At 39.2% G+C, this 26983-nt stretch overlaps 1 protein-coding gene across 2 annotated transcripts in view; it reads right to left on the bottom strand.

The window, feature by feature from the left end:
* furinb (furin (paired basic amino acid cleaving enzyme) b) overlaps nt 1-26983 on the bottom strand; it is a 96458-nt gene that overhangs the window by 25049 nt on the left and 44426 nt on the right. For both annotated transcript variants that reach the window (XM_004563421.5, XM_004563422.3), the window contains exons 3-6: nt 26653-26751; nt 18746-18841; nt 17000-17128; nt 16541-16617 (exon numbers count right to left, since the gene is read on the bottom strand). In XM_004563421.5, coding sequence (XP_004563478.1) covers nt 16541-16617; nt 17000-17128; nt 18746-18841; nt 26653-26751 — 401 coding nt within the window. The remainder of the gene's footprint in view (nt 1-16540; nt 16618-16999; nt 17129-18745; nt 18842-26652; nt 26752-26983) is intronic.

The raw sequence follows: 26983 nt of genomic DNA, 5'->3' as shown, positions 1-26983 counted from the left end.
AGTGCTGAGGTACTGCATCACTCAATGTTTTAAGAAAAAAAAGTATTAGAAATATTTTCTTTTGTGACACTGCTGTCCGAAAAAAAGACTGAATAGAAACCTGAGGACAAGTACAAAAGCCTGTCAAAAACTAACTTTACCTTTGACAGTCACTGGCCACAGGCCATCCAAATGAAATACGAGACTTTATCAATGCCCATGAATTATTCACAAAGACCATCAATAATTCCTTGAACCAGTCTTGAGTTTCAGAGAAGAGACAGGTTGCCTATAGAGCGTAGTCTACATGTCAAATAGACCAAAACTTCACAAATGGAAACTATTCCAACCCCCTACAAACACACTTTATCAATATCTTTATTAGATCTTTTTCTATTATAAACAATGGCGAGTTTAATTGAAAAATGCAGAGCTTTGCATGATTCCAAGCAAAAAGGTAGTCATTACCGGAAAAGAATTTAATTTGTTTCATTGACTTTTGGGGAGAAGCAGTGTGATGAGATGGGAAACAGAAGTGAGCATTTGGCATTTATGACAGGTCATTAAGATTGTCTCCTGATTACAGTGCAGGTATCTGATTAGGAAGTGCAGTGTTTCACACCTGTCGGGGGGGATGTGTTGAGTGTATGTTATCAGAACAAAGCTAATTACTTCCTTTTTGATCTCCTAACCTCGCTTATGATGAGCCAGAGGACAAAGTCGTTTCACAGGGCGGGAGTGTGGCTACACCTCCAGCTGAGATTCTGATTAGACTTTGTGTGGATCTGTGATACATTACCCACCCGCTAACTCGCAGTTTTGTTCACTCGGATATGTTTTAGCAGAGAATCACTGCTGTGTTATTACTTATTCCACCCATGTCGTTTTTGTGACAAAGTCACAATTTATAACAGAAAAAAGAATGATGTGGAAACCCAACCAAAAAAACCCCCCAAAGCTGAACTTTGTTACAAATCATTCATTTTATGACCTAAGCTGTCAACTACAAACCTTAATGTGATTTTTAAACAAGCAATCAATTTGCGTAACAGGGATTATTTTTCACAGGCTCTTACAGAAGCACCTTGGCACATATGGCAGGATATAAGGCAACACAAATGCATTTAACAAGTTGTCATTGCTAAATTGAACTACACTGTTTTGCTCTTAACTAGTTTCATATTACATAAACAGCAGCACTCAGTTGGCACATTTAAAGAACCACACACACACACACACACACACACACACACACACACACACACACACACACACACACACACACACACACACACACACACACACACACACACACACGGTGGTTCAGCTATCTTAGTGATGGCTGAACGACATCTCTAACCCGAACTATCCATCCATTTTTTTCCCGCTTATCCCAGCCTGAGCAGAGAAGCCCAGACCTACCTCTCCCCAGCCACCTCCTCTAGCACCTCAAATCAAATCACTTTTATTGTCACATCACATGTGCAGGTACACTGGTACAGTACATGCGAGTGAAATTCTTCTGAAAACCTCCAGGCCAGCCGAGAGATATTATCTCTCCAGCCTGTCATGTGTCTGCCCCGGGGCCTCCTCCCGGTGGGACATACCTTGTCAGATGCCTGAACCACCTGAACTGGCTCCTTTCGATGTGGAGGAGCAGCGGCTCTACTCTGAGCCCCTCCCAGATGGCCGAACTTCTCACCCTATCTCTAAGGGAGAGGCCAGCCACCCTTCGGAGGAAGCTCATTTCCGCTGCTTGTATCCGCAATCTCTTCTTTCGGTCACTACCCACAGCTCGTGGCCATAGGTGAAGGTAGGGAAGTAGACTGACCAGTAAAATGAGAGCTTCACTTTTACGCTCAGCTCTCTCTTCACCACGACAGACCGGTACAGCGTCCACATCGCTGCAGCCGCAGCACCAATCCGTCTGTCGATCTCCGGCTCCCTTCTTCCATCACTCGTGAACAAGACCCGAGATACTTAAACTCCTCCACTTGAGGCAGGAACTTGTCCTGCCCCAACCCTAACCATCAAAAATGAATACCTAATCCTAACTCTCACCCTAAACCTAACCATAACCATAACCTAATTGTAAACCTGACACTAAAACCACATTTTGAGCCTCAAAAAAGCCTTTAAACTCGTGAGGACCAACGTGTGTGTCCTCACAAATGACTGTTGGTCCTCACAAGTATAGTAGAATGCCAGTTTTGGTCCTCACAAAGATGTCTAAACAGGAACACACACACATGAGCTGAACTGCAATGTGTTAGATGGGGAGGCCATATCAGCAAAACACTTTATAACCCTTTACAACTTAAGCTATAACTTGCTATACAGACACACAAATCGGTCATCTTATTGCATTTGCTATAGTAAAAGCTTGCAGCATAGTCTATAGTCTCAGCTGATCAGAGTGTGGGCTGTTGTTTTCTGTACAACAGGACATCTCTGTCTGCATGTGAAGTGGGGAGCAGACCTTTTAGTGAGTACCCATTGTCTAATCAGAGCACTAAAGAGGCACAGACCTGCCCACTCATTACATTTTAGCTCACAATTGCGTGTCTGACAAACGTCTCACTGGCTGGCTTTACAAGCTCGTCCACACAAATCAGTGTGTTATTATGTGCTGCGAGCGCAGAGTGGGTGTTGAATGGTGGCCGTCAGTCATTTCAGATCATACAAAATGGAGCCATAAGACCACTAGTGTGACTGCGACAATACCCGTTTCCACACAACAAAAGTATGAGTGAGAAGATTTTATGTTAATGGCAGATGCTAGGGTGTAGTTCTCTTTAATTACTGAGAAAGCTGGGCGATCAGTGCTAACCTGGCCCGACCTGCCACAAGTTAAATTCCTACATTTTTATATATTAAGGAATAGGGCTGAACGATTATGGAAAATAATCTAATTTGCCCCAATATTGCGATTGCGATGTGATATGCGATTATTTTTTAAGGTCTTTGTCTTCTGTATTATTAAACAAAGACAAGCAATACATCATATAGTATGGCCAATACTATATTACATTAATTTTAAACTGTTCTTTCCTGGAAGACAGACCTCTGTTATGATGACATGAGGTGATGCATGAATTGATGACTGACATTTTTATTTAACTTCTTCAATCACAACAGTATATTTGAACATACACAACAGTTTATTTTTAGCTTACAAACATCTGAGCATAAAGTGCTGACAAGGAACCCTGGTGTAAACATTAAAATGAAAGTCAGTACAATGTGCAGATTGCAGAAATATACATAAACAAAATCAGTGGCTTTACCACACTCAGTTTTTCGACATCTGTGAACTACTAGACAGTCATTCAATTAAAAAATAATATTAAATAAATAAAACTAATAAATAAAAAATACACACATCTTACTGATCTCTGCAGTCAGTAACATTACACATAAAGTGCAAACATAATAGCAATTGTATAAACACACACACAAACACGCCTTTAAAATTTAAAGGCGTGAAATTGGACGGTCTAGTTCTGATTAGCTAATCAGAAGGCTAGTTCTGATTAGCGTCACCGCTGTCTCGGTGGAGTTTAATAAACTCGGCCGTCTGCTTCTTGCTATCTAAAATATAACCAGACACTGGCGTAAATTCTCGACTGTCTCATACTTCTGTTTAATAAGTTTTCTGTTTGACGTTTAGTCAGCTGTGTGAAAACCAAGGAGGAACCCACCCGGGGGATTAATAAAGTTTTATTTTATCTAATCTAATAACTTTAATCTCAGCCAAACCGATTTACTCACGAACAAACAAAACACTGAAAAAAGCCCAACAATAACATTTTTAGGTTGTCTAAGTGACTTATATATTACGTTTAACCCGAGCAGCGAAATAGAGGTCTGCATTCCCGCGGCTGTCCCGCGGGAGCCGCGGGACCCGACCAGATTTCTTGCGGCGCGGGAATAAATTTCCAAATAAAATGCGGTAGCGGTCGGTAACTCTGGTGTAATTTGAACGGGAGCGGGCGGTCTGAAAATATAGCGTGCCCGACATTTTTTCGGAACAGCATATCTGTGATTTCCTCATTCTAATTGAGCACTGGTACAGCCAGTGCTCACGCCTGTTACACGCACTGAGCGCATGGATCAGTGCTTTTTGCAGTAGGCCACAATGCTGTATTCGTTTTTATTTATTTTATTTTTGCAACACGTTTTCCATGTTAAAAGATAAATGTTGCATGTTGACAGATAAATGCATCTTGTTTAAGAAAAATAAATACAATCATTGCACAACCTGCAGTTTTATCTGTTATCTCTATTTTTTGGTGGTACCCCATTTAAATGTGAGATTTTGGAAACCAGATCTAAATTTAGCGGGAACGGTCGGGTCGGGTAGAAAATTATTCTAAGCGGGCAGCGGGTGAACAAAGACTGAATATACAGCGGGAGCGGTCGGGTGCGGTACAAAACCTTGCGGGAGCGGGCGGGAGCGGGACTAAAAAAACATTCCCGCGCAGACCTCTACAGCGAAACTCCGCGGTGATCTGAAAATGATGTGCCGGGAGTTGTGCCGTTCTCGGCCGCATCAGTAACCCTCGAGCTCCCGGCTAGCTGTCGAGCTGGTGGGTAGCAGACGCCTCTGAAAACGTCGAAGCACTTTTGCAAATATGGGATATCTTGATAAACCGAGCAGATATTTGATGTTTACACAACTACTTTCTCGCCTGAAAATATGTTAAAAGTTTATTTTGTGACCCAGAAAGATTAGTATGAGTAATTTTAAAACTTAGTAGCGGCCGCCATTGTTGGAAACTGGAGTTTGGCTGGGCCGCGCTATGAATTCTGGGATATGGTAGTAATTTGGACAGCCTTCGGCGCGTCGCTGTGACGTAATCGGTCTACAAATGCGGCCTCAGGAGGATGCAGCCCATGAATTTGGACATGTCCAGAGTATAATCGCAGCCTTTGCGGTTAGAAAATTGCACTTGATCATGTCGCGATATTATCGCAAATGCGATATATCGTTCAGCCCTATTAAGGAACCAATTTAACATAAAACAATCATAGAAGAGATCTATATTTGAAAACATAAAAAACACTAAGTGCTTCTGCTGTAATTTAATGCAGCAGTGGGTCACTGCTACACACCAGTGTAGGCTTTAATGTGAAGGTATTCAATGCAGTTACTGATTTATGTTTTTGGAAATTAGACTTAAAAATTATAAATCCAACTCGCATTTGTTTGTTTTAACCTGACATTTTGCTACATATTAAAGCAATTTACAACTGTCCTTTTGCAGTGGTCATAATTTCCTAGGAGTGAGTAAAAATGAAGGGAGAACTAATTTTAAAAGAGATGTTTTGCTGTCCTTTATTACACAGGCCAGGGAGCGTGCCATTACCCGCAATGGCTAAGATCACACATCGTCAGCACTATGGACAGCCAGACGGCTTGGCCAAGAAAACGCCTTGTGACATGCAGACATTTGCAGTTTAACTTCGCAAAAAAAAGCAGATTCATGTGCCAACTGTCACTGACATTTGTTTAAAAAACAACAACAAAAAAAACACACCACAATCCTTACGGGTCTTACGCCAAAAAGTCTGAGTTTTCGGCTTCCTTTAATTACATCAGCAAAACTGCTATGTTTTCATAAAAACAATCATAGTATTGGATTTAAAAAGGTCCGGGATTCTGAAAAGGGAATTTTAATTAGCGCTTTATATTAATGTCTCCACTGCCTTTAGTGGTAAATATCGGCATGCACATGCTGTTGTTTGGTCCACAGCATCACAAAACAGCCTTTACGCTCCAGACAGCACATATCCTCAGACCATGGAGCCACAGATGTGATGCCAGGCAGGGGATTCAGCCAAGCACGGCAGAGTGCACAGAGAGCCAGAGGCCTGAGAAGACTTTTATCGAGAGGCTGTGCACACCAAAATGTAAATGTTTCGAATACTGTCTGCATATTCACATGCACATAGAGCGGCTGATCTGGATCGAATTCAGCAAAAACAGCCAGACAGCTTAATATATCCAGGGAGACTCAAACGTGCCAGAGCACACAAAAGGGTTTATGATGAAGCCACAATTTTATCTTTCAAATGTCCATGAAATTAAATGATTTCCGAGACACTTTACTGAATGCCTCCATTCTATATCCATTTAAAATAGATTGGAAGAGTCGTCGGAGACGTGTCAAGTAGCGAGGGTAGGTGTAAGTGTAGTTTCAAAAGTAGGTAAAAGTTGACGTTTGCACAAAAGACGTGACGAGACAATGAAACACTTTCAAAACGGTTCACTCTGCAGAGAGACAATCACACTAAATAAATCACTGCTCTGTGAACTGGTGGATGTCAGAAGCTACATACATTGACTAAAATAAGCTTAGAATAAGAAAAGACCAAACAAAGCTTAGATAAAAGGCTGTTGAAGTAGAAAAGCTCTGTTTACACAGCCAATGTGACCCCCCTTATCTTATCAGAAGAAGCAAAAGGGACAGAGAGAGGTAATGCTTTTATCTGTCATCCTCAGGACAAGGAACCATTTTTGGGAAAGTCAATGCCCTGTCATTTGTTGGAGAATTTGGACATGTCATACAAGACAATCTCCACCTCGGACTTAGGAGTCAATAACATCATGAAATGTACTGTATTTAAGAATGCAACAATAGCAACTAACATAAAAGAATTCTGCAAAAGAAAACTCTTCTTAGATGTGACAAATACAGCGTAAGAATCTTAGCTTTGCCACCATCGCAATTTTTAAAACTGTCTTTGCTTTGAAAAGAAAACTGCAGTCGTGAGTTCTCAGAATCGGCTCTCTGAGTAAAAGAATGACAACACCACGGACCGCAAGTTTGATACCATCATGGGGAAGCTCGCGGTTCTCCAACGGGAGATCGAGAGACCAGTGATACACACTGATAAGCACTCACTGACGTATCACCCTCCCTACCCCGGATCCAACGCCACCTCCAACGCTTACCTCCCGTCTGATGTGGACATCGGGTTAGCTGGAGGCGCAGTCGAAAGATTGCAGCGGTCCCAGATCAGATGTACACACTGGAACACTTTCCCATGTTGCTTGTCGGTGTTTATTGTGCTATGGTGTGTTGATATCTGTGCATTCCTGTATTATCCTTCTGTGTTACACATTTCGATGTTTTTTTCTTGCTACCTAGCCTGACCTGTCTCCCCAATGTGATGTTTGTGTATTGTATGTACGGTCGGCAAGGTCTGTCATCTCGGTTGTGGGCAAAAGACCTGCAACTGACAAATAAAGGCTATCTCATCTCAAAAAAGGTGATGGTTTAGTGAGCAGATGGAAGAGGTTACATTTTATGCCAATGCATTTTATTCATTTTAATAACCCCCAAAGGAAATCCACTAATCACGGTGGTCAGCTGCTCACACACACATACTTTATTAGGTAGATTTTTCTAGTACCAGGTTGCCTAGATGCAACGAGTTGCAGTGATACGATCGGCTGATTAGATATTTGTGACAACAAGCATCCAACAGGTATACTTCATAAAGTAACCAGAAAGTGTATATGTGTTTGTACTTAGTACAGCTTTGGTTTCAAAGGTGGGCATGATGCAGAATACTTTACAGACGGGGTTCTGACGCTCACACAGCTCTGTGTTAGATTCCACCAGCTGATATGACCATGACCCTGACTAAAAGAATGTGACAACAAGAAGTTTATAAAAGGTTTATCTTAATAGAAAAAACATGTTTCTGCAGATTTCTCATTTTGCTTTTACCTTGAACGAAACCAAGGTGGTTACTTGGGCACAAGGACCTCTTGGTGACCAACTTCAGTTCTTGCTGGGGGCTTGGAGGAGTGCTGTTAAATTTTTTGGCCAATCAGGAATGGTAAAATATTATCACTGTATCTTTCCCCCCTTCACATTAACTAATTAACAAAACTAATAAACAAATTTAAAGGGGTGCTTCAATAATTTAGCAATATTCTTGCAAGCTTACATTAAGAGTACTCTGGTAACCTTAGAACAACAAAAGACATTTTATTACTGAAACATAATCCTGCCAAATCACTCGACCCGATCTAGTCGTTTACCATTTTTAGAGTCGTCCAGGTAATACTGTGGCAATGAGCAAGAGAAAGACACTAATCCCTACAGCACCGTAATAATCACATATTTCAAGACTCATCAAACCAAATATTTAAATGTGTTAAACGGTTTTCAGTTTTTGTTACTGCAGGTTCTAGTATTAATGTTTAAGACAGTTCTGATGTTGGCTTGTTGAAGTGAAGGTGCAACCTGGAAGTGTCTGCAGGGCAGCGATAGTAAGAGCTGGTGAAATTCTCTAAATACTAAAGGGAGGTCCTTCAGTTTTTCCTTCATTATCTCTCTGAACACTGACTAGAGCCTATACCATCCTTTAGAAGAAGGATGGTATACAAAATTAAGCAGCTTGAAGCCTATATAGACCTATAAAAATGTTTAATTTTGGTGATAAATTTATATTTTCAACTGGGCTTTACATCTGTATCATGCAACAAACGCATATGGAAAACTATCGAGCCATCCAAAATAAATGCAGTTGGCTTCTCTGAGCACTACTGATGCCTCTTACAGTCCTAATGAATTATCCTCACATCTTTCTCAGAAAAGAAAATGAACAGGCTGCTGGTTGGCTGCCTGGCTGGTATGGCTTTGCCTTTCAGTGCTGACAAGAAATACTTTCTCGTAAACGCACTTTGAATCGAATCTGTTCCAACGCCGAGAATCTATGTTTACAAATGGTAGATGAATGTGACCACACATACACATTCAGTTTGTGTTTGAATTCTGTTACGCAGAGGATGTGTGTCAAAATATGCATCATCAAGTGAGACTAATGTCTAACGAATGCTTGGCTAAACTGTAGGATCTGAGTCTTGGCATTGCTCAGTTGGTTTTAGAGGGACTGAATAGGGTCCGTTCATTGTAGCTGCCAAAAGGATTAGGCTATTTTCTGCTCTACTCAACTCAGCTCAGCTGTGGCCTTAGGCAGGTCTGTTCAAATGGTTACAGTGGAGTGAGAAGTAGAAATAGCTTCATTGTGTGGATGAACACAGAGGTTCTTGAAGCTTTGTAGAGGAGATCAGATGAGCTTGTTTAATATTTCACGTTTTAAACCCTTGGCATTGAGTAAACATGCATTGAATCCTTTTCTTGTCTGCCTTCTTATAATGATGGCAGCCAATACAATGGACAGAAGGCAGGGAAGTATGTTGGGGTAGTTGACTGTCCATCAGAAGGAAACTTTAAATAGTCTGTAACTAGACTGATATTCATAGGCAACATATCTATAGGCAATTCACACTTTCTAATCCAACTCACTTGGATGTCTTTGTGTGGGAGGAAACTTATGTGGAGTTGGAAGGAAATACATCTTTTTTTTAGGAAGAAGAAGAGGACGAGATATCAAAATGCCCATTTTGTTTGTACTATGACTGTTCAGTAGCATTGTAACAATCCAGAAACCCATCGTCTCCTCAGCTGACTCAGCCTTCTGGGGCAATAGCTAATTTCCCACTGTAACCTGGATATCTGGCTCAAGACAATGATTATTGTTTAAGATGCAGAGGAATTTCAAAAAGCTAACAAAAACCTAAATCGTTGTCAGACGGTAATTCATGGTTGCCAGATTGCATTTCAGCAAATGTAATCCCTCTGTTCTTCTCCACAAGGACTGCTTACCTGCATGTAACCAACTCCTCCTGAAATTTGTTTCCTAATAGTATTCTGATTACTTGAGGACTAAAGGTGGACAAAAAAAATCTACTTGTCTTTCCATACAGAGTCTGCATATGCATATATCTATTAATAGAGATTAGACAAGTGCTACTTCCCCTGCCCTAAAAAATCATCATTACTCTGCTTTACGAAGCAATGTGGTGGAAGAGGAAATGGGACTCTTAATGTTGCTATCGTAGCTTAAAACGAGCCTAACCAAATGATGGAGTAACTGAAAAGACAATAAATGAAAAATAGTGCAGTGTGTCTCTAAACAAATTACATAAAATCATCTGTGCAACAAAGCACATTTAAAAGATTTTAAATGCATTTATACTAATAAAAGTAACTTTGTATAAAAAAGCAAAAAGCTTCACCCTGAATAGCATGTTAAACTGGACTTCCTCCACTTACTGCAAACACAACTGGTCCAAAATCAGTCTGTCACTGTATGTCTATTAAACAACACACCGAGAGAAAAAAAAAGTGATATTGATTGAGTCGAGGTGATCAGTAATGTCTCATAAATTATAAACCCGGCTCACCACCTCCATAAATTACCCATTTAAAATGTTTACAAAACAGCAGCTTCATACTGCAAGAAGCTTTTCTTTAGCAAAAGTAATATCTTCAAAACAGAAAGCCAGAGGATTCAGGTTTAAGAGTGGGTTCTCTGCCAACTTCACCTCTTGCAAGCCTGCCTGGCTGTCAGGAAAATAAACAGGCTTTCCCCAGCAGAATAAACAGACAAGGGAAAGGAGAATTACAGTATTCAGGCTAGATAGAAGCTGGCAGCATTCTAAACAAGAATTGATAAACTTGGTGCAAACAGAACACAGCATTTATCTTCAGCATGCAATGAGCCAGAGCAAATAGGAGAAAATAAGGTTTTGTGCACATGCCCCCTGCAATTTTTAAAAAATATTTCTTTATTCATCCCACGATGTTTCAGGTAATGTCCAAGTCTGATAAAACTTTTGGTAAATTAGTAGCAAACTTTGGTTGTTTATTTACTCGGCACAGAGTATACTTGTAAACATGTACACTAATAGGGGAAGGAGAAAGAACACATGCACACTAATCAGACACATGCGGACTGCACTATTGTTTGACTTAAAATAACTTCTGAAAAACGCACTTGACATAGCAGCAGTTCAACCAATGCCAATTCCACAAAATGCTGTGCTCTAAAATGTCAAGTCAACGCAGCCAGGTACGACCTGCTGTGTCAAACACTATAACAGAAGCATTAAAGCAGACAACACATCAGGAAGCCGTCTACTTTGATTTGTACCCTCCTTCAGCTTTGATTTTTCCTGCATCAGCCTCCAAAGACACAGATTTATTACCTCCATAAAGTCTTAGATATGCATTCAGCCTATGTACAGAAGGGATATAGATTTCCAAATAACAGGACGGGCATTTTTATTTGCATTCGGGTACAAAAATAAGGTTCATTTCAGGCCTTAGCCACTTGTCTTGGCCAAGGACACAGTGCCTGCAGATGGTATTTAACTCTTTTCCTTCTTTCTGGTGTTCAGTCCAAATTTAAATTGGATTGAGCTATGTTTTCAGCCGCTAAGTACATAATAAAACCCAAAGACATAAAAATGTTTTCAGTTGTATTGACAGTAAAACACAAACATTTTGCCTCCGCAGCGAGTGACCTTTCACCTTTCTTTCTCTAAGTATAATTAGGTGAAGTAAAGGTAACATCATGAATTAACTACCAACGCAACTTTCACATGATTAAAGAAAAAAACAAACAAACCTCAGTTTATTTTCTGTCTGATCATCAAAGAGTTTCAAAGAATTGCTCTTCTGCATACCTAGGGTGCAACAATTGGCTTTGAACTTGAGTTGCTGTTGTCTTATTAGCTTATCAGCTCGAAGCAGTCTGCCCATTCTACCATGAACTCTGGCATCAACAAAGCAGTTTTACCCAGAGAAATGCCGCTCACTGAATATTTCCTCTTTTACAGATCGTTCTCTTTATACCTCAGTGTTTCTGAAATACTAGGACAAGCACATCTGGCATGAACAACCATATCTTATTCTAAGTCACCCAAATCACCCCTATTCGCCACTCTGATGCTCCATTTGAACTTCAGCATGTTGTCTTGACCATATGTACCGGGTTGCTGACTAGATATTTGAGTAAATAGCTAAACAGGTATGCCTAATGAAGTGGCTGGTGAGTGCATGCATAATCAAAAAACCTTTAAAGAGAATATGTGTAAGAATATACACTCTCTTTAATGTGTTATCTGCAAGCAATCAAGTAGGAAACTGAAGGAGCAGGAAAAAAGAGCCCCAATAAAAGTTACATACTACTTTACCTCTTAAAAAATGTAACGCATCCCGCAGCCATCTGATGCAGGGGGTGTCTGCCCAGCCCCCAGTAATGTCAGAACAAATTAATAATTTAATGAAATTAAAATTAAAATGCGAGGCTTGTGCAGAACGGGTACAATTACATTCCTCTAGTCTGTGTCGTTTTGCTGAAGAAGTGCTTTCATGATCAGAGAAACAAATAGCCACGTTCCACCAAGGACAGAGCAATTTATTGGGGCAAGAGAAGCATGTAAACACTTTTCTTGGTCTTTCTCATTGCCATCATCCAGATTAGCCACTAAACCTTTAGCCTTGAGTTTAACCATTCAGTATTCAGAGGATGATGGGTTGATTTGTAATCAAGGACATGAGGCTGTTTAGCATGCCAGTCATTTTCTGATAAAGACTGTCACTACACACTCTCCCATGCAGGCATATGGATCTCAGTTAATGAAGCCCTGTGAAAGGTTCTCTATAGGAGATAACAGCTCTCCACAGGGAAGTTAGAGAAGCAGAGTATATTGTATGTGGGTGGCTGAATACATTTGAAGAAGAGGGGGCAGTAACCAGGTGAGCTGAATTGCCTGGTTATGCATACTGTATGTGCCTTGGGAAACTCAAACCTTTCTCTTCATTTGTCTTTATTTGTTTTTTGTTGGAAAAAAACGAATATAAGCTGTTATAAACAAAACGAAAGAGAATAATGAATCACCACAAAATTAAAACGTTGAAAATCTGCACGGTAGTGTGTAGTTTCGACGTGTGAATAATAGAATGATATGAATGTGGCTGCATTTAGCGAGAGCTTGCCAAGAGAGTGATCTACTGAATTATCCTTAATTTTTACCTTGTCAAGAATTTAGAGGTGGGGGAAATACATAAAATCAGGCTAATCTGATTGCAATATAGTTACTCACTCAAAATATGAATGTTTTTAAAACGCATATATCTCAATTCTGGCAAAAAACAAACAAACAATATTACAGCACAGAAAAAGAAGTAGCTTCGTTTTACAAAAGAACCAAGGTAACACTAATTATAATGTTTGCAAAATAATTATTGCACGTTTGAGTGACAACACCAGCAAGAGGCTGAAATGCTCATCTACAAAATATGAGTGTCAGTTATTTGATGTTTTAATAGTGCTACTGCTGCTGTCCAATCAAGCAGCTCATCTGTAAATGACACTGAATATCCTGCAATATGATAACATTAGTGTTATACTTTGTGCATTTTTCTTTAGCAAAGAAAGCCTACGAATATTCTCTAATTTTCTTCATTCAAGATGTTTACCGAGAGGCTGATGCTACAGCTAGCATTAGTGTTCTGTCTAGATAATAAAGCTAAAAACTTACGTAGCTGCATGTGTTCCCTCACATAAAGCAGAGCTAAAAATCAATATCGAAAATTGATAAAGAACCAGATGGATCAGCAGAATCAATAGTGACACTGGTGTCAATAAAATCGTAACAATCCCAACTCCTAAAATGGAAATTGCTTAAAACGTTCTAGGTTGAGAAATACCTGAAGTTACAGTGTGTAAAATTTCACCACTAGAGGTCAGTAGATTACAGACTGCAGTTAACTGAGCTCTTTTTTTTCTTACATGAGTGCACAATTCTAGTTACAGTGGCTGCTGTAGGACAAAAAGTAAATGTAGTCGGCCAGTCTTCTCTTTATCTCATCTGTCCATATGTGTCCACATCTGTTTACCCCGGAGGAAGCTGTAAAACTTTGTGAAAGGAGTCGTCAAGTTGGTGAAACTCACTTCCACCCGATGAGAACAATAGGTGAGTTGTTGGGGATAACCTGAACTTTTCTGTAGCTAACCACTGCTGTTTTTGCTGATGTTAGCTGCTGTTAGTAAAGTGGATCTAACATTGGTTGACTTGGACACTTGGCAAATAAACTCTCATACGATGTGAAAATGTAATCAAACTGTTTATCAGAGAGAATGTGCACATTGAGTTGACACTTGAGTTCAACATTAGCTTGCATAATGCTGTTTAACTGGCTCAGTGTCAGCTGTCGGGAGACAGGAGGGGGTCACGTGTCTGATCTGCTGACAATAAGTAATTGTGACAATATTGGGAATAAATAAACATTTTTATGCAGATTTTCATGTGGTACAGTCCTGACTTTGGTTCAGGAGTCGAGGACTGAGGTGAAGAGGATTGGGATGATGTTTTCTATAGATGCTGGTCACGTTGTCTCTTTCCTTCTTGTTTTCACTTCTTTGGTGGAGGGGACCTCTGCGCAGATGATGAAACATAGGTATCACCTTGAATCTGAAGGTGCAGACATGAATTAAAATTTGCCTCCACAGTAGGCGAATGCCTACGAGTTCTCTTCTCCTCCACCTTTGACATATTATGTATGTGGCCGATCTCTAGCCACATACATAAAACCTGATTAGGCTGAAGGATGATGTCCATGTAGGACATTGTTATCAAGTGGTCGAGATGGACTTCAATCATATTATTGTGAATTATGTTTCACAAAATGTTTTATGTTTTGCAGTGCATAACGTTTTCAGTAGTCGTCTCTTTTTTTAATGTCAGTCACATCAAATGTAAAAATGGCATATACATTAACCTTGCTCAGCCTTTACACAATTGATTTAAATTACATTTTCTAGACTGTCCTAACATTTGTGTAACCAGTGTTACCGTGTATCATTATGGGCCCAGCTGGAATTTCATTAGAATCTTTCACAAATACAAAATGTATTAAAACCGTGCTGCGATAAATTTTCATTAAAACTCTCCTTATTCACAGCTGGACTGATAAATATCCATGCCGTTATCAGAATTAATACCCCGATTCTGATAATGATGAACACAAATATTTTATTGATGAAGCACAAATGAATTACTGGCCTTCAACTAAACATGCACTCCCCTCCAAGAATAACTGCCAAGTCAAGACAGAGCATCTCAATAGAAAAACGCCTGAGATGAGAATTGAAAAATCAGCCTTGCGTGTCATCAGTACAAATGAACTGGCCTCCATGACTGTGGAAAAATGCCTTCCTCCGAGTCTCCTCTGCTTTTTGTTGTCCTATGAATATATTCATATAATCTCCTTGTGAGGGGGTTGTGAGCATTACTCACTGTCAGCCTGCATTGCTTTGTGGAGATTTGCATAACTCATTGGATATAATTTGTCCACAGGTCACTCCAAACACCAAAGCTCCACACTGTAGACACAAAGACACACCCTTGCTATTCATTTTATGCTCAGAAATTGATCCAATGTAAGATAATTACTCTAGCAGCTCTACCGACAGCAGCAGTAGAACGTGTGTAAGTGCAAACCCATGCATTTCATGTTTTTATTATGTTTGGAAAGTATAAGCATGGTGCAGTTTGGGAGCTGTAGTAAACCAGAGTCAGAGAGCAATCCCCTCCAGTAGTGCTTTGTTCGATCAGCACGACAGAGTGGGATCTACGATACACTGACAGGAAAGGCTGGATTCGCTCTGCATGGCTGCTCAAGCTGTCGGCAAGGACAAGAAACAGGCGTCTGTGCAAAAATTGCAGATGCCAGTCTCTTTCAAGATGAATAAATATTGCAGATGAACAGATCATATTTTGGATGATAACAGAAAAAAAACAAGCAAAACTAGACGAACAACAGAAGCTGCTTAAAGTGACAAACGTCAAAGCACCAAAAAGCAACTGTAAAGAAGCAGATTTATTTTAACAGCTTTTAATAATTTCTTTTAAAAACAATAACAACAACTAAAAAAACATTAAGCCCATTGGGCCTTTCATTCTGACCAACTGTAACTGGAAATACTATCCTTTGAAACAAAACTAACAAAGAAAAACAACCATACAACCACAAAAAGACTTAGTGGCACGAAAAGAGAGAGATTTGAGACAAATCCTGCTGTGCATTTCAGAGGCGGGATGCAGCTTCTCATCTGCTCCAGGGGGGATTGGACAAAAGCAGAGGACCATGGCGTTTTGAGAAATGGGGAGAGAGGAGGGGATGAGCGATAAGGATTCATTCTTGCTGACGCTTTAGTGTTCCATCAATAAATTGGGACAAACATGTTTTCAAGTGATCACCAAAGACTGGAAGGGAAAAAATGGTCTGTATTTGTATTTGGGAAGAGCATGAGTTAATGGGGGGCAAGTAAACAAGAGCTGTATTGGCAACAAATAAGTGCTATTTTGGTGGTGGAGCGTTATGGGCTGGATTGATGCTACAGCAACTTGAGTTGTGTGCTGAAGCAAGAAAAAAGGGGAACAGTCTTTCAAGAGATTTCAGAATGACTGCACCCATACTTCCACACTTAAATAATTGGTTTCTGAATGCAAATGCCTGAGCCAAAAGCACTGGACCCAAAGCGGAATCCACTTTCTTTCTCACCAGTCCCTGATAACTACAGCTTTCAGGGAGCAAAATATAACTAATAAAACAAGAGGTGGACAGTCTATTCCAAATTATTTAATCACTAAATAAAAATGTATATTTCAAGTTTGCTAGCACATTACCTGTTCTCATTTCGTTGTGTATATCTTGGTTGAGGGTCAGTATCTCCATCATTTACGTCATAGCTGGCCTCAGGGTCCTAAAAGAGAAATAAGAAAAGGTTATGACACCAATCGAGTGATTTTACATTTCTTTTAAAGAGCTCGCTTAATTGTTTTTTCCTCTGTGACTAAATGTTTAAAAAAAAAACCCTGAAAAGCTGTCGGTCGGACCTTTTGTGTGCACAAGGGTTTTGGATGATTTTGATACAGCTAATAAAACAAAGGAAGTACGAAATTTTAGTGGCTATAATTCTTACTGAATAGCATGAAAATTAAAATACATATCAAAAAGTTGCCCTTTTATCATCACCAGTTAAAATAGACATTTTGTTAATTGGTTTCAAAATGCATCGTGTGTTGAGAAGTTTGGGACAAGAACATGTCCGGCTCCATCTCTGCTATTTGAAATTTATGACTTACGTAATTGCTTATGAGGTCGGGATGGTCCTTCTCAATGCCATCATCCAGGATAGTGACCACTACACCTCTTCCTGTGTAGCCCTGAGCCCAGGCTGCTTTTGTATTCAGATCTTGATGTGTTGGGTTGGACTGGAAGAGACAAAGGCTTTTGTTCAGCTGTCAATCTGCCATGACTGACTTTTCCGAGACAAAATGACAGAAAAGGTCTGTCAGTGAAAGAAGGTCCTACATCTTCTGCGAAGACCTTCTCTGCTGCATGTTATTAAAAACAGCATCGCTTGATACACCTGACACCAAGAAGATACGAGGGGAGATCAGAGGTGCTTCATGAACATTTTAAACTCCCATTTTAATGCATCACCCCGGTATGTCTGCCTCCTCAGGATGAGTTGCCCATTGTGAACATCCTACTGTTGTTTTGCTGTCAGTGAAAAAGAAAGACAACCTGTTGCAGGTCAGGCATCTTGGGGAGAGAGCATTTGCCTCTCGTACTGAAGAAATAACATTCGGCAGCATTCGAGAGGAGAGGGAGGGAGGCAGACAAAAGGCAGCGGTAAAGCGTGATTTGGAGGAATAAGTGAAAATCTGTACAGCTTGAAGAATAAGGAGAGGTGAGTGCGAGAGCTGACAGAGATGGTTACAAATAAACACAGATATACGGGAACAGAAAGACATTAAGATAATCTCCTCTGCCTCCTTTTCTTTTTCCAGTTTCCCTTTGACTTCACATTGAAGTGCACATAGCTGAAACTTATGAATACATTAAATACACATTATTAAATTCAGGCAGACACAACTCAATACATCACTTAAGTTTGCCCTAAAGTGACTGTGCTAAATAAACCTTTTATAAAAGAATTCTAAATCCCATAAATTTATTATGTGACCAAAACAGAACTGCAGCACTGGTGGTTTGTGCGTTCAGCTAAACCAGCTTTGTTTATTTGTTTGTTTAAGCCAGAGCTTTGCAATGTAGTTGAAATAGGAAAAAAAGGGTTTAAGGCCTGAGACGATTAGAAGTCTAATGCTGAATGGCAGAGGTAGTTCCACAACTTCTATTCACTGGTGATTTATGTCTGGGATAGTCAATGTTGTCATTAATCTGCTGAACTGACAGAGGTTTTATGTAGTTAAAAAAAAAAAAGGGGGGGGGGGGGGATTAAGGTGAATTGAGGCATCTCTGAGAAAAACTGCGAATAATGAAACAGACATGGAGGCAACATTATATGCTATCGATGCTTCACAGGTGATCTATCCTGACATGTAATTGCACATTCAACTCAACGTCGTGGAAGGCACTACATTATATATTTGACTGAGAAAAAAAAAGTTGCAGGAGGTTAAAACAGGCCAGGTAAAGAATAGCCCATAACGGAGCAACACATCTTATGATTACCAGACCAGCTGTATTTGAATATAAATCTTCCACTTCAACAAAGAATATAGCTTGAAAACAGGCATTCCTACAGGCTGCTACTGAAATGATTGAATACAGAGAGGGCTTGAAAATGTAAAGTGGGATTTCAAATGCATATGAGAAGCAGCCACTATATAGTCAGCTGACTGTACACCCACTTTATTTGTTGGTGAAGCATAGAGATATCTCTTTTAGAAAACTAGAACCATGCTACTGAAAATCTCATTATGTATGGTATTTCATAAGCATTTTAATTATTCCATTTCCCAATTTTAACATTTTAGTAATAATGTCAAACTAATGAGATAGATGGTAGGAAGTCTACACACCAGGTACCACTGCTTAGGGAAATCAGGATCCGTTAGGTCTTCATACACATCCCTCTTCTTCCTCTTTTTCACCACTTGCTGCTCTGTCCACAGGACCTGGATTGTCAAGGCACACACACGCGTGCACACACGCACACACACAAACAGCATGCCCACACAAAGCAAACAAGCAAACCCACACGCAAAAAGAAAAAGCACAGTTTACTCAGGAATCCTCATGATATTGTGTCATTATTAATGTTCTAATTTGAGAAATTGTTGCTGTGTCCCACAGACTGGGGATGTAGGAAAACACGGTCCCAGCTGTGTTCAAAAAGTAATAACTAGAAAGAGAAGCAGAGATGTGAAGAAAATCTAATTTAGTTCATTGCTCAGATGCACAGGGAAGGTGGCTACTGTACAGTGTGCCTGAGCAGGGGCCTTTGAAGTTGGGAGGGCTGCTGGGAAATGCTCAGGCTCAGTAAGTAAGGGTAACAAGTCTTGCTAATATCACACATAGTAAATTTCATATGGTAGTTTTGCTTCAGAAGTTGCAAAAAACAATGCAACACACAATGTTAACAGGTCACACAGCAAATCAGTTAATGCCATTCAACATTTGGGTTTTCATGCTAATACCCATATATTCTGAACACTCTGAGTACATGAGACAGTAGTAAGAATGCTAAAAGAGACCTAGTTTAAATAGACCCATTTAGGTCAGCAATTTATATTCAAGCCGTGACAAAAAATAATAAAAGGACAGCATTCATATGCTTAACAAGGAATGCCTTGTTGTAGGGGTGTGCAAATAATCACATTTTAACTTCTATTATGATTGACAAATATTAAAAACAACTATTAAAACAAGGTTAAATTGATTATTGTGGTGTGTTCCATTACTTTGGATCCGCCATAAAAATTCAATTTCACTATCTGAAAAGCTTTAGAAGATACGTTTCTCATTTTTTATTATTTTTTGAGTCTATCCATTTAATTAAAAACCCTAAAACAAAACCCAAACAGCCCACCCACCTCCAACAAGCATAACCCCATAATTATACGGGGTTTTGTTTATTTTTATGCAGAGCAGCTTTACCTCATGGTCACCTGTCAACTTGTCATCTATACAGAAAACACACAAATAATGCACTGGGGCATTGCTTTTTGTTTTTTGCTATACTTGTGTAACTACACAAAAGTTAACTTTCTTAAAATAAGGACAAAAATACTGAAAATACAATTCAAATACTGACTTGGGCTGAAATTATACTATAGCAGAGGGAATCTGCAGACAGTCGATTGAGTGAGCTTACAGCAGAGGTTTATTTTCTACAGCACTTAGAGCAAATGCTGTTCTGCATTATTATTATTGTCAATGATAAATGCATCCTTTGCTGATTTTTTTGTTGAAGGTGAAAAAGCCCAAACTTGCTCTATCTGCATGGAGAACACTCAAGTGAAGCGTGACTAAACTTTTGAATTTCCTTTACAATGCAGACTGTCAAAGTACAACTTGCTATTTAACTATTTTAGGTCTTTTCAGTGGATTTTTTTTTAGCATTTTGCAATCGCTTTGCTGCTGTTGGTGTTGTTTCTAATGGTGAGGCTTCTCTACTTGCTCGACTTCATGATTATATGCTTCTGTAAAGCACGGGGTCTGAAAGAAAATGTGTTGAGTACAGCTGCTGAGGGTGTAAGCTCCAAACCCAGCTGAAAACTTTGCCTTATTAACCTCATTGAAATGATCCTAGACTAATTAACATTTATCTCATTTCATTACATTTATAACTGCACATGTCTGACCTCACCGCACTGCTGCCCACTGCCCGCCACATTATTAACGGAGCAAAATTACCACCCATGATAATCTGCATACAGCCATCGACTACAGGATAAACAGCATTTCATTTATAGCTAAAGCTGACTTCAAACATAATTAATGCAATCTCTTTTGCAAATTGAGCAACATTTCAGCAAGACGACCTCCGCTTAATAACTACAAAAAAAAAAAAAAAAAGGTGGAATCAGTTTATTTCTGGAGATTAAGTGATCTTTGGAAATTAAAAAATATACTTCAAGTGTTGGGCAAGGACAAAGACTAGACAAATACAACCACCTGCACAAAGAAATAATCAAGAAACAAGGAGGAGGTCTCCACAAGGGCTAGCACTGTAATCTGCTTGAGCAATAAACATTTGTTCCATCTCTCTCAGTGTGTCCTGAGGGTTTTCAGGTCTGATGACTAAGAATGCTGGAGTTGTTGGCAAAGCAGAAAGAGAGAGAGCAGTGAAAAAAGACACACTGTCCTTTGATCTATAGCTCTGTGGCTCACTTTAAAGAGAAAGAAGGAAAGAAAAAGATACGTTTAGGGACTTTTTCCATTGCTATTTGTATGAATACATCTAATCAAATGACAATCACCAATAAATTGATGCCACTAACTACTAAGGCTGGGACTTATAGCTGAAAACACCATGATTATATTCATGAAAAACATATCAACGAGACGGTTAATAAGGAGGGTATTATTCTGTCTGCAGTATGCTTTGGAAAGTTTAGCAGTGAATGTAAACATTCCTAGTTTGTTTAGCAGGAAATCTCACAGGGGGCCTTTTAATTTGAAGCTAAATTGAAAATGTCATATTGAGCTCAGGACTGAAATAACTAAAAATTTGTTATTGTAGGAAACTATCGTGTCAATCAGACTGCAGGAGGGGTTGCTTGGAGACAGAGCATGCAAAGAAAAAAAGAAAAAAGAAAAAAAACTGTAACAAATTTTGGGTATCTCATGCATCATTGAGATCCATATATTTCACAAACTATTTAGTCAATAGCCTTTGATGCTCCGTAATTGATTTTACAGACTAGCCATGCTGCACAAGCTCCAATATTATTTCTTGATATGGAATTATTTCACAATAAAAAGTGTCAAAAGCAACAAGAGAAAAACAGACAACACGTCTTTTAAAGAATGATTTTATTGAAAGTACACTTGTTTACCTTAACTTTTCAATAAAGACAGATATTAAATATACATTCATCTATTTACAGCAGCACTTGTAAGCCTGCAAAGCTGATCTCAGGTTTGCACGCTGATGTGAGAGTCTGATTACCATGTAAAGGTAGTCTACAAGTATGAAGATCAGCACCTGCTGCTGGGAATTGGACTGTGATGATGGAATACAATGAACAAACCATCCAGAAGAAACGGCATATGTCACTGGAGCGGGAATGGTACACCACTGGCCAATTTCTGAGTAGTAACGGTGGATAAGGCATCTGTCTTCCTTTATTCCTTAATGCACTATATTACACTGCATTACAGCTGCCCATTTTTACATTTCCTACATGCCTCTGGTAATGCAGCCTGCACACATGAAGGCAGCCTCTCATGCAGTTATCATAAATTACTACAAGTAATACCTTTTCTCACGGGTAGAGTACTATAAGGTCTTGACCCTACAATGTAAAGTACACAGAGATGACTGTTGTGAATTGGCTCTATATAGATATATATGAATCAAATTTAAATTTATCATTGTCATTGGAGGATTTTGTAATAATTATTACAACATTTTCTCAACCAGCTCTTCTACAATTTCTGCTCTAAAGAGATTTTATCCAGATCCAAGAAGAAATTGAATTTTTTTATTTAAAGATTTAACTGAATTTCTTTCCTTTTTGAAAATGGGACTTTATGATCCTTTTAATAAAGAAAAATTAATAAAATAAGAATCTGAAATAACATTCATAATAAGATAAGATGGCACATACGCACTGCCTTTATGGTCTATGCCCTGCATAAACCAATGTACTTATGTGAATGGTCCGCCCCGAAAGGCCACTCTGAGTCACGAAAAACCCTGCATTAACAAGCACTGTCTGTATATCCAAGGCTTCAGACACTGAAAGCATATTCCCTTCTGCAGCTTTAGTGTTGTCTCAACAATAAAAAGATCAGTGAGCCAGACATTACGACGAGCATGGTTTATTTTGAGGTGATTACACACATATTGCGCTGGTGCTGTAAATCAATGATGGCTTCTTCAAGGGTCTGGAAGATAATATCGAGGAATATTCACGACATGATGAACAGAAAACAGATATTCTTCATCTCGTTTGATTTTTTTCTTGTGAATTATTGGATCACTTTAGTTTTTTCAAGCCTTTGAAAAAGATTAAAATGAAACAATATAAGGAGGAGGAATCGCACTGTCTTGAAAATAATCAGTCATGGCCCCGACAAATGCATTTTTTCCCCACCCTCTTGTTCCTCTTGTGACTCATACTTAAACATTTACGTCAGTAGCAACCAGTGGGCTTGGGGCTGAATGCCAAGCTTGGTAAGTCATGAGTTCACTACTGAGAGGCAGACTAATGTATTATTGGTTTTGGTCTCCTAACGGGATTTGTTGACAATAATAAATGCAGAATTTTGTCAGCCTCATCCAATATGGCCTCATATAGCAACTAAAAGTCCAGCATACTTTTACAGCCAGAGTGAAACTTTCTAGTAAAACTGTACGAGAAACAGATGTAGTTTAAATTCCAGCCAGGACACTGTGCACGCTGCCTTACACTACTGTTCATAAGAAACCCAACAGTAGCCGCCCCAAACAAATCAATTCTTTCCCTCATAAAGATGATACGGGGTGTGGAGAGGAGATGACAAACAACTCTCGCAAGCATTATGGTGTAAGCTTATGCAGCTGCCAGTGTCATCATGCCACTGCGTGATTATTCAAAAGGCATGGTGATAAGCACGTTAGCTCCACAGAGCTGAGGAAAAGAGACAATGGAGGTAATGTGAGTTACAGCTGCTGGATTACAGAGAGGAAACACTGTAACGAGCTCAAAGCTCAGCAATGACTAATCCAAATCCAACCATTGTCTTTTTATTTATTTATTTATTTGAAAAAAAAAAAAAAGGTAAAGCAAAACCTTTACTGTTCTTTATTTTTTCCAGAGATCAGATGGTCTTACAGAACCATATGATTACACAAATGCACTTAAATAAAAACACAAAAACAAACCCACTCACTTATGCTTCTGTGGCATGTTTTTGGCAGTGGTCATGCTTTGCCTGAGGTTTGCTCTGGTTGTGTGGGTGGTTGGGCAACCTAGGGACAAGTTGTTGTGCCTGAGCCAGAAATCTGCTGCCCTTAATAGCTAGGTTCAAGTGCTGCGTTAACTTGAACTACTGACATTCCAACTAAGATGAACTCGAGATGGAATCTCCTTTGTCAAAAATGTCTTTATAATAGGCAAGGCTGTAATTCTTAGGCTTTGACGTCAAGGCAGCAGTTTTAAAGTGCAGATTGGTTTTTCTCTCATTTGGTATCAGCAAAAAGCCCACAGAGCACATAATACACCTCAGTGTCCATCTCATTGTTTTATTTTAATACTTTCAAGCCACTTATTAGGAACATATCAACTTTCTATTGACAGATTCTCACTTGGGTTTTAATGTTGCTCGGTCCCTTCTGCACCCAAAATCCAATATTACACATCATTAAATCTTCCTCAGTAACAATAATTCTGATTCTGATTAATAAAACCCTTGTTTCTGCCACTGCCTGTGCTAAATTTACTTAATTGTGTGTGGGGTTTTTTTTTTTAGATTTGAAAACTATGTTTTATGAATTTGAGAGCCACAGTACCGATATCTGCTCAGCAACCAGATTCCCTGGATGCTCTCAGAGACTTGTTGTCATCCACTTACCCCAACCCCTGATACCACTGGCCTCAGTGCACGTCACCATATTCCACTAATGATGTCTTGGGGCCTCAGAGCTTGTCAGAGCACATCAGTCCTTTCCTCGGCTGGAATGACTTGGACTCAGGAAAGCTACAGATTAGTCCTTGGGTTGCACTTGGCAAAACTACCTTGCTATAGATGTTCTCACTGGGTAACTGCCTACTTTTTAGCACCAGTCTGGCAGCTCTGAAGATGCTTTTAGAGCAGCAATTACCTCAGCTGCCTCCCTTGTTTCCAGTGTAAACACTGCAGCAACAAATGGCTAAGCAGACATTTGCACAGATGCAGTACTTCTGTTGGTCCCTGAAATGTGAGGTACTTGATTTTTTAGAAGCTACTAAACATTCTGAGAAATATTTTTATTGTAGAGAAGTCAAATGACATTATATATGGCAGATTTAGCCATAGTTTTACTATAAATTCCCATGTATACAGATGGGGTTTTATTCAAACAGGTTTTGCCACACAATTCACACTACTATACTACAGACTTCACACCAGCTTACTGCAAACCTTCATCCAGGGTTTATTTTAATATACAAAAGCTGAAAAGGTTAATTTAAATAATTCCTATTTCACACATATACATACACAAATAGATTTAAAAGGAGATGTTTAATAAAAGAAGTGTTATGATCTAATATGGTTTCACCTCTTTAGGTGACAGTCATCTACTTATGTCCACTTGATAATGGTAACTGCACATTTATCTTTTCTACATTTTTAGAATAAACTGTAGAATATCAGCACTTTAACACTCAGTTCTTTCCTCCACACAAACTAAATAAGACTATATCTGCTGTGTTTGCTTAAAAATCTCCCGTAGGTCTGCATTTCCCCTCTAAGTGCTGTTTGTTTTTTGTATGTGTTTTCTTACAGGTACATTATTTGGTGACCCAGTGTGTTTTTCTACTCATGCTCTGTTGCTTTATTTGTATTGTTTCTCCTATTTTCTCTCCCTTTTTCCTTTTCCTGCCAAGACAGGTTAAAAAAAAAATCTCCTGTGTATTACTTAATAGTTTAACCCAAATCTGATTTTTTTAAAATGCTTGCAGCATTAGTAAATATCTCTTTGCCTTCAGAAGGCAGTGCTGTAATGATCTCTAAATGTCATATCTAATTAGCATTTCATGCTTAAAGAAAAGCATTTCACATTTTTGCAAGTATTATTTTCTCTGTAACTGATGTGCTTTGATCTGTTGGCTGCAGATGCAAATTCTGCTATAATAAAGAGCGTGATATAAGGTTTATAATGTGAATCAGTGTTTTCTAACATCAACCGACAATTTTGTTTCTAGCCAGAACATAAACATTATTATCAGGGAAAAAGCAAAAGCGCATTTAGGTTTTTTTACTGGTTAGTAGATGCTGTTTTATTGTTCAGGAACAGTACAAATACACAGTGGTCTGGTGATATGATGCTGCTTATTCCATAATCCGTGAAAAGGAGAAGAAAAAAATCTCCCAATTTTGGCACTTTGGTTTTTATATGTGGTCCACAGAAAGTTTGATTTTGTGAACCAATTCTAAAATGGTGGTTGATATCGGGTAAATATCACATCTATATATGGTAAATGACTTTTATATAACGCTTTTGTGCTCGAGCACTCAAAGCACTTTAGAAAAAAGATGCCTACTTCACTATTCACACCCATTCACATAAGCACCTTTACTATGCTCAAGTGTTTTCCATCTAGCATTCAGCTACATTCACACGCCAATGGATGCATCGGTTCAGTATCTTGCCCAAGAATACTTTGCCATGCAGACTGGAGCAGCCAGGGATCGACACACCAGCCTTCAGATTAGTAGATGCCCCACAAATGCGATTTTTAAATATATAAAAATGGCATTTACGTTTTAGAAAATGTAAATGAAAATATTTATTAGAAAAGAAAAAAAAAAACTACTGAAAATGCTCAGCTAATAACAGACTCTCCCAGCTGTTGTGCTGGGTGGTTTTGCATATTTACAGCTACTTTGGATTGGGTCAGGGGACAGATGGAAGGGACCGGTGCAAAGACTTTGACAAGCTGTCACCGATTCTGACATCCCTTTTCTCTCGTGATATACCCACTCTCTATGTGCAATCCAATCTGTCTTTTGGCCTTTTGTTGCCAACATGAAGTGCTACAATAAGCTGTGCGAGTGCTGACAACAGTCTTACCTGTGGTTCTTTTTGCAGTCTGATGTGCATCCTCTTGTGGCCAGACAAAGCTCTCTTCTCCACGGCGTGATGCCTGAAGTGATAATAATCTCCAAAAACCTGCACCGACACATAGGGGAAGCGCAATCAGTTCACCTGCAGCAACAGGATGGCCAAATAACAGCCTGTTCTCACCAAGGCATTCATGTGCACATGAGTAAATGTACAGGGTAGTGTTCAAATCGAAATCTGAGAACAGGCTCACTTTTTTCCATATTTAAGATTAAATAAACATTTGTTACTTCACTGAGTTGTAGAAATGTGAACATCTTTTGAAAGATTACACGAAAAC

The sequence above is a fragment of the Maylandia zebra genome, linkage group LG7 (assembly GCF_041146795.1).
Source record: "Maylandia zebra isolate NMK-2024a linkage group LG7, Mzebra_GT3a, whole genome shotgun sequence".
NCBI lineage: Eukaryota > Metazoa > Chordata > Actinopteri > Cichliformes > Cichlidae > Maylandia > Maylandia zebra.
The sequence above is the reverse complement of the archived record's forward strand: the minus strand, read 5'-3'. Positions and strand labels throughout refer to the sequence as shown.